This window comes from Polyodon spathula, chromosome 28 (assembly GCF_017654505.1).
Source record: "Polyodon spathula isolate WHYD16114869_AA chromosome 28, ASM1765450v1, whole genome shotgun sequence".
NCBI lineage: Eukaryota > Metazoa > Chordata > Actinopteri > Acipenseriformes > Polyodontidae > Polyodon > Polyodon spathula.
The window spans coordinates 4,219,660-4,237,547 of record NC_054561.1 but is presented as its reverse complement, the minus strand read 5'-3'; the positions used below and the strand labels follow the sequence as shown (position 1 = coordinate 4,237,547).

Here is a 17,888-nt window from a genome sequence, read left to right as displayed (position 1 = left end):
TTAAGAGAATAATGGAGCGGTCTTTGTTTTAAAATGTGCTGTATAAACATAGGGCGAGCAAGCGTACTAAGTTAGTCCACCTGAACAGGATTTGGTACGCTGCAATCATGATCTTGTTTAGTCCGATTTAGCGGATGATCCATCTGTGGTGTTATTTTCTGGTACTCTGCAATCGGGATTAACAAGTGCACTAACTTTAGTCTAAGCAAGTGGACTAACCCTGCTCAATCTGCTAGTTAGACGCATCAAGTGGACTAACTTTGGTACGCTGCAATCGACTCTCTCTGTCTTACAGAGAAAACAAAAACCTGGTAGATAGTGTTTTGCTTTTGTGTATAAGAATGATATTTAATTGAACAGACTTTTGCAGTGTTAACCATTTTCAGCATAAGTGACCACGCATGAAAAGAAGCCCAAAATATAGTAAAAATGTGGCAAGGAAAAATTGTAAGCGACTCTGTGGAAATAGAAGCCCAATTCCGCAGTTTTAAAGTGGAACTAGCAACCCTGACTGGGAGGTATATTTTTACTTAAATATTTTGACACTTATCTTAACAGATCAGTTCCCACTCCTCTCAGTTCTTTTCACTATGTTACTTGACTTGATACATGAATTATTGGTTGAAAAACTGAACTGTTCAAAACATTTCATACATGCTATTATTTAAAATGAATAGATGATTGTCACAAAGACAGTTGTAGTGGGTGATGTCAGACCAGAAACGGGACCAACACAGAACAGACACAGAGGCAGGGTGTTTGGTGAAGCCGAGCTCTTGCTTGCGCTCAGCATTTAATAAATAAACAAACAGAAAATAAAAGGTTGAAAGACAAACAAAAACACAGGACATGGCACTGGTAGCCAAAACAAAGAAACAAAACTGACTACACAGACAAACACAGTGAGCAGTTATTATGATTTACTATAACTCCGTCTCCAATCCAGTTCTCACTCACCGAACACACAATCCCAAGTGAGTGAGAACATGCTGATTTTATGAAGCTGTACCGAGACTGGATTGCTTATCAATCATTGACTGGAGTCTCGGTACAACTGCTTGTGATTAAGTGCAGTTTCCTGTGCTCACATATTACATTTTACCTACATGTGAAGTGATGTGCAATCCTCGTGCCTAAATACAAATATAAATTTTAAACACTCACGTGCATAACCCATATTATATCTTGTGTACCAACTACAATATACCAACATTAACACACTACACGCAACATACAACATAGAAATAAACACAGGGGAGGGGCACATTGCCACAATGATGCAGTACTTATGGGCGATGTTTATGACATATGAGATCATCATAACAGGAATATGGAATTAGTCAACCGAAGAAGTTGCAAAAGACTGAACATGTGAGTCAGAAAACAACAATATTATTCATCATCATTATAAATGTTTATTAAGATAGCAGTAGGCATTGTTTCAGGAGTCCTATGATTTCAATTAATTGCCAAGCTGATTATCAGTAGCATAATGTTCATGATTTTATATAAAGCTTCAAAAGAAACCTATGTTGCACAGCAGCGTTTAAATCATTTTAACTAAAGCAGAGCATTTCTAACATTAAAATTGTATTTCTGTATTAGCAAATAAAACCACAGAACACATCCTAATAGGATTGTGTTACTTTTGCAATCCAGTCTAGGGTTTCATTTGTGAGAAGAGCATAGACCCCTGGTTTGTCACGCAGCCCACATTTTTCTCCAAATGAGACAATGCCACTGTAGATGCCGTTGCATATTATTGGGCCTCCAGAATCTCCCTAGAATAATAAAAAAAATGTTTTAAAAGCATACTGTAAACATTACATCTGTGAAGACACCTTGGCTGATCTAACCTAAGTTAGATGCAACTAGAATTAGATAGAAGAGCAAATCCCGAAAAAAAAAAAAATGTGTTTGAGTAATTGCAACAAATGTCACTAACATACATCCCCCAACACAGCTGTTTTTATTAAAATTAGAGCTTTCAGTATGATATAGAAATTGATGACCATGATATATAATAAACAGTGTGCACAGAATAGTATAGAATAGAAATGAGCAATGAAACGTTTAATCACAATTTGATAAGCGATTCTCCAGATAGATGCAAAAATATAAGTGTGACGTACAGATGGATTGATGTATGGAGAGACAGAGACCCCCTCTCCTTCCCTCATGTAATATCCCCAGAATCTCATATTCTCAATAACTTAGATTAATGTTACTACCAAGTCTCATGACATATGGATAAGCTTTTTCAGATATATAAAAATATGTACACATTTGACTTCCTCCATTATGTTAAGTTAAGGAGACTGCAATATATATATATATAGAATAATAAATACATAAATATAGCAGTACATCAAAATTAATACCAACTATTTTAATGAGTTTTTACTTTAAAATGGGGTAAGTGATTACCTCACATGAATCTTTTCCACCATTTATATCTCCAGCACAAAACATGTTCCTTGTTATGGTATTTATATATAATTTTTCGCAGATTTTTCTGTCTACAACAGTGACATTCACTTCCATAAGCTTATTTGATGGCTGTCCATCCAATTTCGTGATGCCCCATCCTGCAACGTTGCACTTGGTATCACGTTTAACATCTTCTCCAGAGGCAGGCAGGTTTAAGGTAGACACAAATTTGTTCATCATTGCTTTACCATTGAGCTTTAATAAGACAAAAAAAAAACTGTGTCAGAAAGTTTTGACATTTTGATCTTGTACAACTGTAAAGATGATCAGCATAGGTTAATTCGTATGATGTTGACCTAGGATGTGATCTTTCCTGTCCTTACAGTGTTTAATCTTCATTGTTATAAATGGCCTTAGAAAGCTAATTTGAATTTTAGCCATCATATTTTACACCATTTGACTTTGTGATTCTTGTTTGTTTACAGCACTCTTGGTACTCTATTGTGGTCTATTTGTCCTTTGTTTATATCATGTCGGCTTCAGATATTATTTTATTATTTATGGGACTATCAAGACTTTGGTTTTAAGGCTAGCAGTATTAATTTCTTCCTTGCCTTTTGAGAGAGCGAGAGAGAGATTTTTATTATGCTACACTCCTAGAATATATCATCAAATGTAAGTAAATTACACTAGTATTAAAATTATATTTATGAACCACAAGTATTAAATGAAGAACAGACAGACATGAAAGTATGTTGACTGACCTAACTTAAATGAAAAATAAGTACCATGAAAAGAGGTATAAGTGGCACATATAAGAGGCTTGGAGAGTCTAAGCAGCCACAAAATAAATTGCCCAAACCCTCACAAGAAATTTTTCTGACCAACACAAAAAATATCTGAGAGAAGATCGATTTTTTTCCCCTCAAGCACGCAAAGCAGGTCTAACGAATATATTTCTCCTTTTCTTACTGTGCAAATTAACACTGTAGTACAGGATTTAGTTGCATTTCAATGTTATTCGAGGAGACAATGCTCGAATGGTTTAATGTCCATTCTTTCCGCAGGTCTGAGCCCCCCATAAAGCAGCAGTAGGCAGCTGACGAAAAATCTGAATTCGCTTCGCACATTCCCTTGCTTGGAACATCCTCTTCACAATTTCTACATTTATTCAAATTGTTGTCATCTATACAAACAGCTTGATCTAAATCTGATTACAGAACTTGTGGCAAAATGTTTTGGTAGCGTACTCGGTTTTCACGCACCACCGTTTTGTGAGAATTTGATGACTGTGACACTACAGTCAGAAACTACTTCCTTCGACTGTGTGAACCAATGCCACCTTGCAGAATGCTGTTTGTGGTGCCAGCTTACGAATGTTTCAGAAGGTTTTTTTTTCCCCTCGGGCCTTCACTCCATTTTCAGTGAAAGCAGGATTTTTTAAACTTCAGAAAAAATATCTGCAAGGAAAGCAGAAAACCGCAGCTGTCTGCTTACTATACTCTAAATATGAAAATGTATTTTAATATTCTGCTGAAAAAGAATGTTTTTGCTTGCCAAAGGCAGTGTTCAGACACACAGGTAAAGAAGGCTGTGACGGTCCTGTTGCAATATCACCAAGGTCCAAAATACAGGATTTAGCTGGTATTTCAATGTCATTCGAGGAGACAATGCTTGGCAGGTTTAACGTCCTTTTTTCCCTGCTAATCTGAGCCTCATATGGATATTCGAAAGTTTACTTTAAGAGTGCAGTTATTTTTTTGCAAATATACCTTATGAAATACATTGAATGTCCCTTGATTATAAGTACAATAGTAAGTGCATGTTTAGACGCTTAATAGTCAGTATTAATAATTGATTTAAATCAGTGTGAAGTGATGGGAATGGTGTTTGAAATTGGTGTAGGTACAGTAGGACTGCAGAGCAGGTTAATGGATATAAAGGTTTTAAAAAAAACTGCAGCTTGTTATCCTTACTGTTTTTCTAATTTGCTTAAATAGGCATAACATGTTTTAAAGTGCAAGCTAGTGCTGTGTTAAACTTCATTTATCTGTCCGCCTTACATTGGAAAAAAAAAAAGTCAAATATATGTAGCATCCCCGAGTGGTTTCGAGGTCTGTTTTGTTATGAATTGACAGTGCAAGTTCTCAAAAAGGTGCAGGAGAATTAATCCAGTTTACAGCTTTATTTGTATCTGTCATTCTGACTGTTTTTCAAACTCAGCACAATTAATGAAACGTAATATTCAGACTCCTAGTACAGTAATAAAAAACATATTAAAAAGAATATATTATATTTATTATAAAATTTATATATATATATATATATATATATATATATATATATATATATATATATATAATGTGTGTGTATACTACTGTACATCGTTGGATTCAATAAATGTAGGCAGAAAAGTATGGAATAGCTTCCCCAAATGAAAGACTGCCTATGAAAAGAGGGATTTAACCTGAAACTTGTATACATACAGTTCCATATTAAACATATCCAGTGTATGTACAGCTTGAACTTTTCCATTTTTATTTTCCCCAAATCTTTACCTCCCTTTAAATGTTAATTAATAACTGTAAAGCTGTCTTTGCATCCTAATAGAGATACATTTCAAATAAAAACTGTGTTTAAGATTTATTTTTTCTTTGCTACAAATCAAGGATGTGCTTGCTATTAGTGTACACTCCATACTGGGTATTTTATGCTGAAAAGAAAATCCATCAGGAGAACTCTGTTAAATAATGAAAATAACAAAAGCACAACGATAAACTAGGCGACTGCAAGAATTAAATACAATTAGGATCAGCAATGAGCAATTAACGTAATTTGTCACGTCTGTTTGAAATAAAAATAAGACAAAACAGAATCAGGTTCAGTCAAGATATGAAGATAAAAAACATGTGACATTGTTTTATACTTAACCACTTTTTCTGAGCTTAATTCGGAAACAGAATTGGTTCAAAATAAGTTTAAAGGGTTGTCATGATCAAAAATAAACCCCCCAAAAATGTATCTTAACAAAAAATACCTTAAGCAGCATGAAGTCAAAATCAAAACTGTGTTCATTGAAGTGGGGATGAGGAACTGCTTTCTTCACTGCAAAGTTCTGTTTTTCCTTCTCAGGCTTTGAAATGTAATGAGCTCCAAGAGTTACCACTTTATCACCAACGAGTAAAGTCTCACTGAAAGGTTGAAGAGAACAACAGAAGTCAGCATACCTGTTGTCTAAAGCCCAATGTAGAAAAATATGGGAATTTCATGGAATTGTTTTTTGGTTTTTTTTCAGCGTTCATTAAGATGCATCTAAGGTGAGACTTCAGACCAGGCTTCAATAAAATTAAATCTAGGGGTAGGCAAACTTGCAGAAGGAACAGTTTCATGCAGATTTATTTTTTTACAAGTTTTGGACTTTTAGAGCACAGGTGGTATTTCTATATGCATCAGATGAGTGTTATACATGATTACAAAAGCTCGATTGAGACCACTGATTAAAAAGTCATCAGGATGTGAAATTATCCAAGTTATGTTATTAATTATGTGCATCTTTTATAGTTGTTTTTAATCATTATGTTTAAATTGTGTGTGAATTTGTTTTTATAGTTGTTTTAATGCAGTATTGTCCAAGTTTAAAATTCTCTCATTACACATAGCTGACCCTGAGATGGGGGGAAGGGTCATTAAAAGACAAAGTGGATGTCCCATGCCACATTACATGTGGCTGACTCTGAGCCCATTATATGCAGAGTCATTTACAATAGGGCATTGCTTTAACATCTCATCCACAGGATGGAGCACAAGAAGTTTAAGTGACTTGCGCAGGTTCACACATAATGAGTTAGTCGGTGGCAGAATTGGGATTTGAACCACTGACCTTCTGGTTACAAGCCCAGGACTATAATCACTGGCCCACACTGCCTCCTATGAAATGTCTTATCTCATACTTATACTGTACCTAGTCTTTATTCTACAATGGCTAAAGGACAAAATATCAGTTCGACTGATTAACACTGTATGGATTTATAGACAAACTGATACCAATATATAGTTCAAGAAGGACGGACCAGGCATTTTATATAAAAGCTAATCACATCTAAATCAATCCAAGTTACTTTGGTTCCAAGGTGTGTCTATTAACCTTTACTGACTAGACTGCAGCCTGTAAACAATGCTTATTTTATCTTCCAGAAATATAGGTTTTGACTTTGATACTTACTTGTAACAGTGTGCTGCAGTCAGCACCCAATTTGGTTTAATCAAAGCACCACCACAATTGACATTAAGATGGGCCAGGTAAGGTCTTGAATGGGGAATTGCTTCTTTCCCGCCAACAATTTTCATGGATTCGGCTACAATAAGAAAGGTACAAAGACTAACATTCATGGACTGTCTTTTATAAATAACTTGACCCCCGTTTTTCTCCCCAATTTTAGAATGTCCAATTATACTGACTCACCAAACCAACTCCCCACAATAGTCATCAGAACTGAAGGTCAGTGAGTGTCCTTTGATGCCACAGTTAGCCATCCCTGCTTTACACTCTAGAGTTCGGCAGAGGTTGTTGGTGAAGGCTGTGTGAGCCACTCTTGGACCCCTTTCACTTTTAGCTGAGGAAAACAACTTTGTTGCTGTTTTCAAAGGAAATGTACAGCTATGGCCAAAAAGTTTAGTATCACCCTATAGAATTAACACATTTTTCTTCATAAAGTTGAATGAAACCTGCTGAATAATGTTAGGTTTACGTACGGCTTGGTAGTTTTCCATATGTTTAATGAAAAACAGACAACAATTGAAGAATGTGACATTTCAAAATCTAACATGAAATACTGCACTACTGTTATGGCTTCCGGGATACTTTTTCGATATAATTTTGTTTTTGTAGTTTCTTTGATACAGATGTTAAATAAAACATTTGTATTATGTTCATATAAATTTAGTATTATTATTATTATTATTATTATTATTATTATTATTATTATTATTATTATGACACTGTGGCAATACAACTGACTTTTAAGAAACTTGTGTTAAACTGAAATGGCCGTATGACGCATTTTTTCTTGAAAACTCACAAAATCTTCTTCTTTGGAACCGTTGAAGTGATTGATCTGACACTTGGCATATATTATTACAATCCAAACCTGCTTGTAAAGCAGAAGTTGCTGTGATACAATTCAATATTAAAATGACTTTTCACCAAATTTCACCAAAATGCGCCCTAAAGAGCAAACTGCTTTTGTTTCAAAACTGTCTGACCAACAGACTCCAAACTTGGTAGGCATGGTAAAATTGCCTGGCAGTTCTATTTATTATTATTATTATTATTATTATTATTATTATTATTATTATTATGTCGCTATCCTAAAATTCTAGGTGATGTAAAACTTTTGGCCACAGCTGTGGTGTCCTTTTTGATTTTTGAGCACTTACAGATAACAGGTTCCTTATGTGCCAATAATATACTTTTTCAAAGAATATGCAAAATTCAAAATTAGAATAGATTTGTTATACTTTTTTTTGCGTTACACTTTTGCATTAAAGCTAATAAAAACTAGTCACTGCCTTTTACAAAATGCTATTAAGCTACCCTATACAAACCTAATTTCTGAGGTACAACATTTTGTAGTGCTTCAATGACTTACACCCTGGGCTAGATTCTCAAAACTCTTTACTCCAAATTATCATTAGCACTTTTTTTTTTCAGAAAGGAAAAACACATTCAATAAGGTTATCAAACCAGAAATAAATAACACATGCATTTCATTTAGGACCTTCTAAGTAGTCTTAAGTTTTTTCTTATCTGTTTACAAATTCTAACTGATATTTCCTTTCAGGAATAAAAAAAGAAAGCTAGATTTGATACAGGTTTAGCAATACTAACTATTACAACAAAAATATCCCCCTTAAACCACTGTGTCTGCTTTTGAAACGACTCCTAAATGCTGAATTCCTGAAGGCAGTTGTAATTTATTAATCCCCTGTAAATTAGATTTTGCATTCACTTACTGGATGATTGCATTCTCCTAGTGGTCTTTTCTAAAACCCACTTTAGAGTATATATTCATGATAATAACTTGGTAACTAACTTTGGTTTCTTACATGGTAACTACTGGTGTAATAAGTTATTCTATGCAATTGCATGGAAATGGCCTGGTGTAAGATATTATTCACACAGTCATTCTCATATAATTGCACAGTTGTAACTGAGTAAGAACAGGGACTACTGATAAGTAGTATAATGTTATTACACAGTTATTCATGCCTACTATTCTAAAATGCTCTGAATGATCACATTAATGACTGCACAATAACATAAACATATTTTATATCTCAATAAAGCTTACCTCCAGGAACTGGCAAGATAAACAGCTTGGCCAAAATGTAGGCTGCAAGTAAGGGCGTCATGCTTGTGATGCTCCAGTGGTTGTTCTGTGGCAGCTTTTATTGGTGCTGCATGAATGTGGTTTTTACTACGATTCAATGATTTGATACCATTTATGGTAAAAATAAAATATCACTCTTCCAGCTTGATCCTGAACTAAACCTTTAACCTTTTTTTTACTAAAAAGAAAAATACACTGACTCAGGTGATTGAATAGAGTCTAAGGTAGACTTATATCCAAACATTTAGAAGTGTATGTTTATTTTACTATAACTACATATACCACCATTGAGTGTGTTATAGTTATGGATGAAATTCCTTGGACAAGATCCATTTTTTTAAGAAGAAACAACACATACTTACAATACCTCTCAGAAGTAGACAGTGGGAAAGACAGCTAGTCAAAACATTTATATATATATATATATATTTTTTTGTTGCTGAGTTTATTTTAGTCTTTTAATTGGTGTTTTCTTTTCTATTAGAAAAAAAAAAAAAACACATATTTAGGGAAATTATTTTTCTCCAAATCACTGTTTAGTGATTTTCCTTAAAAGAAAGTCTTTCGTATGAGGATACAAATATGTGTAAAATAAGATTCTAAATATATATATATATATATATATATATATATATATATATATATATATATATATATATATTTAAATTAAACATGATAAAAGAAACAGGACTTAAAACTCACTTTAAACTGATTTTAAAAAAAGCACTTCAGCAGTGATCCTGTCAGCAATTCCTGTTGTCAATTATCAGGTAATGGCCACTGCTTCAGACATTAATGCCTAAGAAGACGCTTTCATAAGTTGCATCACAATTGCACAATTTATACACCAGCCTCCACTAAATTCCAGTACTGGGAATAATAAGAAATAACTTGAGACAGGTGCTAATGATGAGAACCTAGCCCTTAGCTGCCAGTTGGTTAATGACCAGAAAGAAGGCTTAATGTACATATTCATAAGAATATAAGAACAGCATTTATGAACAAGAGGCCTTTCAGCCCATCTATGCTCATCTAATTCCTAGTAGCTGATTGATCTAAAAAATGTGTCACGTTGGGTCTTAAAGCATCCTAGTGATTCAGCATCAATAACATTCCATACCCTCTCCACTCTCTGTGTGAAGAAGTGTCTCCTAGGTCTAAGCCTGTTCTAAATCTATTACACTTCATTTCCATCTGTGTCCTCTCTCCCTGGTGGACATTTTGAAAAGAGCTTTGAAACAGACTTCAAAGTTATAAGTGTAAAAATTTGTCAGGATGTTAACACTAGAAGCCCCGCGGTAGTCATTTTGGCGATTTTTGGTTTCAAAATGTAACTTTCTTCAGTCGTGTAACACATATGGGGCTGTGCGTTCATGTACCTTTCTGTCCTTATATATTAAATATTCTCACAAAGCATGAAACGTGGGAGTGCAGAAATAAAGGAGATATATTGCATTATACCTAAAAACCTTGGGAGCAGTCATATTGACGGCAATCAGCCTTTTCAAAGGCTGGTGCCTGCTTACCAGCTGTGCTGTTTTTGGTCAGTTAATTAGCATCAGGACAAGTGAAAGTTTTACAACACAAGAAAATGTGGAGTTGATGTTTTGGATCAGATGGACGGAAGTATCCTGTGAAAGCTGGCTCCCGACTGTGGCTTTTTCAGGTGTTTTACAATGTATAATAATAATCTTTATTTCTATATAGCATCTTTCATAGTGGACCACCATCATAAAGCGTTTTACAAGATACGAGACTAGGGTGTGTGAATTATGCATCAGTTGCAGAGTCACTTACAACAGTGTCTCAACGAGCACAAGGAGGTTAAGTGACTTGCTCAGGATCGGTGGCTAAGCTCTCCTGGTTACAAGTCCATTTCTTTAACCATTGGACCACACAGCCTCCTAGGCCTCCTATCTGGACCTAGTTTAGGACATCATAATTCTTATTTGTCTCTGAATAAACAGTTTAGGAACCCATAAAATCCTTCTAATCGAATACACAGAGAAGAATTTACCAAGCAAAGAATATATTTTACAGTTAGAACAGGAACTTCTCAAAAAGCATTTGGAACAGAGGGATACTTCCCAGCATGTACCCACAGCTGAAGCTGGCAACCCTGCAAGGGACGTCAATGCCAGGTTGGCAAATGCAATAAAAATAAAACTTCGGGCAGCTGTGCAGAAAGACGGTGTGGAGAAACACATTATCTGTGTTGATTGTGAACAGCCTTAGACACAAGGTAAAGGAATACCATTTTGTTAAATTTCCTGCAGTGAAACTGCTGCAGAGGGAGCTGGTATCCCCCTCCCCCTTCTTCATGGTCGGCAGCTCCTCTCTGTGGGGCTCCGGCCACAGTATTTCCTCCTCATGCAGGACTGGCAGCGACCCAAGGTGAAGCAGAGCTGAAAGCGACCAGCGACCCCAGGCAAAGCAGAGTTGACAACGGCCCCAGATGAAGCAGAGCGGACAGTGGCCCCAGGTGAAGTGGGAGCGGCAGCAGTCCTCCAATGGTGGTGGAGTGGCATGTAGTGCTCCCATGGTGGTGCAGGAGGAACCATCAGGTATTCACTCTCTGCTGGTGGAGGTAGATGCGGCAGAGGCAGCTCCTGTTGCTCTGCTCCTGGCGGTGATGGAGACAGAGGCAGCTCCTGCTGCTCTGCTCCTTGACGGTAGAGGTGGTGGAGATAGAGGAAGCTCCTGCTGCTCTGCTTCTGTCAGTGGTGGTGGTGGAGATAGAGGCAGCTCCTGCTGCTCTGCTCCTTGACGGTGGAGGTGATGGAGGCAGAGGCAGCTCCTGCTGCTCTGCTCATGTCGGTGGAGGTGGTGGAGACAGAGGCTGCTCCAGCTGCTCTTCTCTTGCCTATGGAGGTGGTGGGAGCAGCAAGCAGTCTTCTCCTGGCACTGGAGACAGCAGCAATGGCTCCTCTTCTTCTGGCGCTGGAAACAGTGGTTGTACCTCTCCCTCTAGCGGGCGGGTAGATCTGTACCTTTGTCTACTTCGATGATGGACCAGCTATTTTCTGGCGAGGCGCTCTGCGTTTTACTATTAGGGAGAGCAGCGACATGGAATGCGATTCCTCTCCCTCTGGCGCTGGAGACAGCAGCGATGGCTCCTCTCCCTCTAGCGCTGGAGACAGCAGCGATGGCTCCTCTCCCTCTAGCGCTGGAGACAGTGGCGAGAGCTCCACTCCCCCAGACGCTGGACACAACAGTGATGGCTCTTCTCCCTCTGGCGCTGGAGATGGCAGTGATAACTCCTCTCCTTCGGGCGCTGAAGACAAAAGCAGTGGTGGTTTTCTCTCTCTCTCTCTCTCTCTCTCTCTCTCTCTCTCTCTCTCTCTCTCTCTCTCTCTGTCACTCATATATATAGAGGCAATACAGACAAAACGGGCTTGCACACGTGAGCACTGTTCTTTACACTTTTTTTCTTCTCAAAACTGCGTTTTTCTCTAAGTCAAGACTCACCGAGCAAGTGAACTAAATTTCTTGGACATAACAAAACATTTTGTCAAGGTAATTTTATATTTTGACTTATCAAAACGATTGCTTGGGCTTGTGGCAAAGTGGTTTGTAGTGCGTAGGTGTAGAGGTGATGCAATGCTCCAACAGTAACACACAGACAGAGTTCACGGTGCAAACAATTTTTTTTTTTTCTTTTTCCCGATTTTGCACCATTCAGTAATAGCACTGGCAACTACACAGAAATGTGTAGTTTGCACAGCGAGATAATACTGGATTTCAGTCCCAAAACAATAATAAACAAAGGCAATGTCCCGGCACGGCTCTGCGTCCTTTCACAGTGCTCCCGTGCTAGTGGTGAATATACAGTGATTAATGACTTGATGCAGTACTACTGACCTTGGAATGAACTGTCCAACCATCCAGTGTGGGGCACACTGTTCCTGTTATACCATGCCCTCATAGGTCAGGAGGGTGATTGTTGACTAGGATTCATGTCACAAGGCTGCTTTTTTTTTTTTTGTATTTTAAGTAATTTCCTGCCTCCCGGCTTCTTCTTGTCTAGTTACTAATTGTTAATGTTTAAGCAAAAAAAAAACGCAGTCACTCAGGTCCCATTTAGGTGACTTGGGTTGACAGAGTGGGTGATCGCCATGGTAACTGGCACAGGGTTGATCAATGACATTTAGCTACATTCAGTGGAAGCATTCCTGAAAATCTAAATGGAAGCCTACTTATTTTAAAGTTTGACTTCTCTTCTATATAAAACAAATGCATACAACTATTCCACTTAGCAGAATGATAGACTGTGGTACGCTGCTCCTTCTAATTTCTTTTAAAAGGGAAAAATATCAAACAGAAAAACAACCTTTACTTAACAATCAAAACAAACTATACAAGGTGTCACTTTGTGTAGTTTAGTTCATATTGTAGCGAACTTGGTTAATGCAGACAGGCACATCACACAGAGCGAGGAAATCCACACATAGGCAGGAGCGAACCTGGGACCTCTCATCCTAAAGCATAGCGATACCACTGTACACAAGAGGCGGCTCTTTTGCAAGGAGTGTATATCGGGCTCATGTCTTTGTGTTTGATTACGTCACCTCAACCCTGCTGCTGCCTCACTCTCCCCTGCCAGCCTCAAGTCCACCCTGGACTTGCTCACCAGGCTAGTCCAACAAATGCATGCCGGGGTACCTGTATCCCATTCTAACACCAATGTAGCAATCTTGGTTAACGCAAGCAGGCGCAACACACAGGGCAAGGCAATCCACACACAGGCGGAGAGCGGGCGCGAACCCAGGACCTCTCACACTAAAGAATAGTGCCGATACCGCAAAAGATGTACAAAAGAGCCAAACAAGCCCAATTCCGCTTATTATAAGGGGACTTGGCAACTGTGAAGGTTACCTCAGCAGCCAGTTTCAATTGGACAGCAGCGATCTAAGGAGACTCGTGCTGTCAGAGGATCACTCCTTTCTTTTAAGTTGTGTTAAATATTAATGATGCAAACAAATAAAACACAGTCAATACGTTTATTTGCAATTTTATTTGGTCACTTCTGAGAGGTCAGTTCAGCAACGTGTTGGCTGGTGTTACTCTGTTTTGGGCGATCGAGCTGACTCATGACATCCAGTTCACCACCTATATTTACTAATGTGGAGGGCAGACACGCGTTGTCTTTGGATGCTATAACAAGAGCATAATGCAGTTCATGGTACGTGGTTTTATACAGAACTATAAACCCACAAGAGATATACAACATGACAGGCCAGACCCAGCAAAAAACAATAATAAAAATAAAAGCTGCCCACATTATCATTAAGGTGAACTACACCACTGCTAACCATAAAATCACCCTTCAGCCACTACTTTCTGCCATATTGGAATCCACAGTAACAACTGATCTGCTCCCTTGCATTATTTATAGTTAAGCATAAACACGCTCATTAACATTTACACATGAAATGCGGATTTCCATACGAAACTGGGCGTGGATTTTCTCGTGTTTCGTCATTTACTCAAGTAAATGAGATTTACCCTATCCCTCTCTTTGGACGTTTTTTTTTTTTTTTCTTTTTCGAGAAATTGGTTATCTGTTTCCAGTTTAAGTTTGCAAAAAATAATATATAATTAATGGCAAATGTACCTCTTTTTGACAATAGGAAAACACCCATCAGATCGCAATTGATTGCACATGTAACAAAATCTGACAGTGTACCACTTTCTGACAATGTGTACCGCTTCCTAACACTACACTGGCCTATAGTCCAGATCACAGCTTCTCTCAAAGTAAGAAACAACATCCACAAACTTGAACTTGAAGCTTATCTCTAAACTTCTAGGTACATTCAAACGGTATTACAATTCCAAGAGAAAAGAAGATAGTGACAGACAAGTTGAAAAAGGCATGCAAATAGGATAATCTTGCTAGAAAAAATAAATCAATTTTTTTTTTTTTTTTTTTTTCTAATGGATATGAGACTGTTCCCCCACAACTACCACTAGTTTAATGAATATTGATTTGAGCTTATTACAAGGACTCGGACTCGGATTCAAAGTCATGGATGCGTGATTTGGACTCAGAACCTGATGACTTGGACTCGACATTCGGGACACGGACTTGAGGTTTGAGGACTAGACTACAAGTCTGATTAATAGTGTTAGAATTAAATTATACCAAATCATGTTTTTATTATATATGCATGTCTCAAGTCATATGACCTATTGCAGTGAACTTATTGCTTGCTGAACAACAATGCAGTACAGTAAGAAATGAATGTTACTTTCACCTTTGGTCACTCTTTGGACATGACAGGGAGGGATAATGATAATTATTTTACTCTAAAGCAGTATGCATTTTTCTGAACTGAATAATAACAATGTTGCAATTCTTACCAGACCCTGTGATTTGAAAATTGTCTTTGAAAGTTGCACTTATTAAAGACTCTATCTAAGGCTTTTTGTTATTTGATAGATTCTGTGGTTTGAATATGGTGACAAATACTATTTCAATATAAATGTCACTGGGGGAAAAAATAACAAACAAGTGCAGATTTTACCAGTTGACCATTATTGGTAGCACTGGATGCTAAATATTAAGCTTTCGTACAAAATAAAACAGGTTTAGTCCAAGTATCTAGCATAATATGTTTTATATTAACTATTCATAACTGTACTGATAATAATACGCTAGGTGTTGCAATTTTGCAGTTCTTACCAGATCCTGTGGTTTGAAAATGGTGAGATATTATCTCAATTTAAATGTCACATGTTTTAGATTGTATTTCCGATAAAGAGTTGTGTACATTTTTACTCTGGTATGAAGGGATGGGTAGTGTGTAAGTATTTTGTTTTTAAATGTGCATTAAATTAGAGGTATGGACTTGCTTGTATTACCAGGGTCTGACTGTATTCTTTCAATAGATGCCAAATATACATTCCTGTTAACATAACTGTTTTAGGGAACATTTTTATTAATACTTTCCAAGGATAAATAGTGTTCTGAAAAAATAGACTAAACCCCTTTAAAAATAACTGAAAAAGGTTTGCCCAGAAAACCTGATTTAGTTAAAAGATCTATAAAAAAAACAAAAAACAAAACAGTCCAAACAAAACATTTATATTAAAGCAATCCTTCATTTTTGTGAAAACAGACCTGTCTGGCTCATCTGTGGACTGACATGCTGTTTAAATTGGGTTCTTTATTTTAAGTATGTGTTTTTGGAGAGTGTACAAAATACCATAATAAATCACGTGTTTGTTTTTGGCTGAAACCTATTAATAGTCGGGTTTTGCCACAAATGCAATAAAGAAGCAGGCAAACAATAGGAAACCAAATGAGTTGGATGGAAAAAATAGCTGTCAATTTGAAATTTAACTTGTGTATTCATTCCACCCACAGCCTCTTCTTATTTACTCCTTTTGCCCAATAAGGACCTATAGGAGGCTTTATATTTCTTTGTGAATAAACAGGATAATATGCAATTCTGCACAACCTGCTACATATTTTTTTTTTTTGTTATGGTATTTCAAAACAAATCCATAAAGGTGAGCTCAGTACCTTGTGTGCTCTTGAAAAATAAACACTCAGAAGGATGATCCCTGTTTAAAAGAAACATCTTTTCACCACCTGTACAAAACGGCAGATGCTCTATTGCCCTGTTCTATCAGGACTAGACAACCATTCCATGCTACCTCAGAACAGTGTACAGGCTGCAGCTGGGAATGCTGCTGTGTGTGTTGTGAGATTTAAGAAGTTGTAGCACAGCTCCTGAAAATGGTTAGATGTTTACTGGCTCCCAATGAAACTGGCACTGATTTTAAACACCTATTGATGGCACTAAGGGCATAGCTTGTACATTCTTTGGTGTGAAGGTATTCATTGGTAGAAGCTAGGTGCAAATTGTCTATATCATTGTCCATGCTAATAATATTAATGGTCATGTGTCATGTTTCTCAACTAGAACTATAACTGTGTACTGATAATAATAAGCTGACAGTTGCACGTATTACAGATTATATCTGGTAGATTCTGTGGTTTGAATATGGTGAGAGATATTATCTATATGTCACTGGAAAAAAACAGCAAAAATGTTTTTTTTTCAAGCAGAAATTCACAACCTTCATTCAGAAAACACAACCTAAAATGTCTAAATATACAAAAACATTTAGAATTGCATTATAAATTACATAATTGACCTTTCTGATCAGTGCAGCTAACTATCAGCATTATTAGTTTATTGTAATGACATCACAGTTGGACAAAGGCCCTGTCTGTGTATTTAGTGTGTGTTCACGGTGTATGGAGTGGGAGTCATGGCAATAGCCTAAAATAATATATGTCCCAGAATCCTTCAGGTTTGAATAGGAATTACTTGGGTGCACTTAGTTAATTGTTGTTTTAGAGTTTGTAATTAGTGTCATGTGCGTGTATATAAAAGCCTGTATTTGTCTGTGTTGGTGGTGGATTGAAGTAAGAGTTTGTGTGAAGTCTGAGTGTGTTAGTTGCTGTAAGTAATGTGTGTACCAAGATACAACTTAGGCCAGGCCAATCACATTATAGATATCAAAAATTGTATCGCCACAGAATTTGATAGCAACAAACATTGCAATTCTTAAGGGCCAAGCATGGCTTATTCACCCATTCTTACAGGCCAAGCATTGCTTATTCACCAGTTCTATTTCTATGTCATCATCACATGCCTTACTCTTGTCTTAACCAGATGTTTCTCTTCCCCCACCCTGACAGTGTATTCTTCTGGTGCTGATCTCCTCAGCTTGTCCCAATGCAGAACTACTAGACTGATTAATTTGCATCGTAAATTGTCCACTTTGTCTCTCTCATCAAACTTGAGCAAGCATTTGCTTAATTCTTTCAGCGCCGGTGTGTGAAGCTCATGATCTCTTACATTAGAGAAATTCCTAGGGTCCAGAGAAGCAAGGTCGGCATAGAGTACTTTGCGGGATAGAAAAAGGCGATGCATGCTTTCGCTGCTTGTGTCAAGGGTTAGGCTGTGGACTTGAATCCTATAGGCTGTAATAGCGTCAGATATTTTATTTCTCTGTAACCTCTTTTGGGGCAGAGTGGCCTGTACTTCAAGT

General features: G+C 37.2%; 1 protein-coding gene across 1 annotated transcript; it reads right to left on the bottom strand.

Annotated features, from left to right (window-relative positions):
- Positions 1-1,419: 1,419 nt before the first annotated feature.
- Positions 1,420-8,978, bottom strand: LOC121301993 (granzyme A-like). The gene is made up of 5 exons (XM_041231756.1): positions 8,781-8,978; positions 6,653-6,785; positions 5,468-5,621; positions 2,428-2,685; positions 1,420-1,781 (listed from the first exon to the last, which is right to left on the bottom strand). The coding sequence occupies exons 1-5, from the start codon at positions 8,839-8,841 to the stop codon at positions 1,629-1,631; spliced, it is 759 nt and encodes a 252-aa protein (XP_041087690.1). The 5' UTR covers positions 8,842-8,978; the 3' UTR covers positions 1,420-1,628.
- Between the last annotated feature and the right edge of the window lie 8,910 nt (positions 8,979-17,888).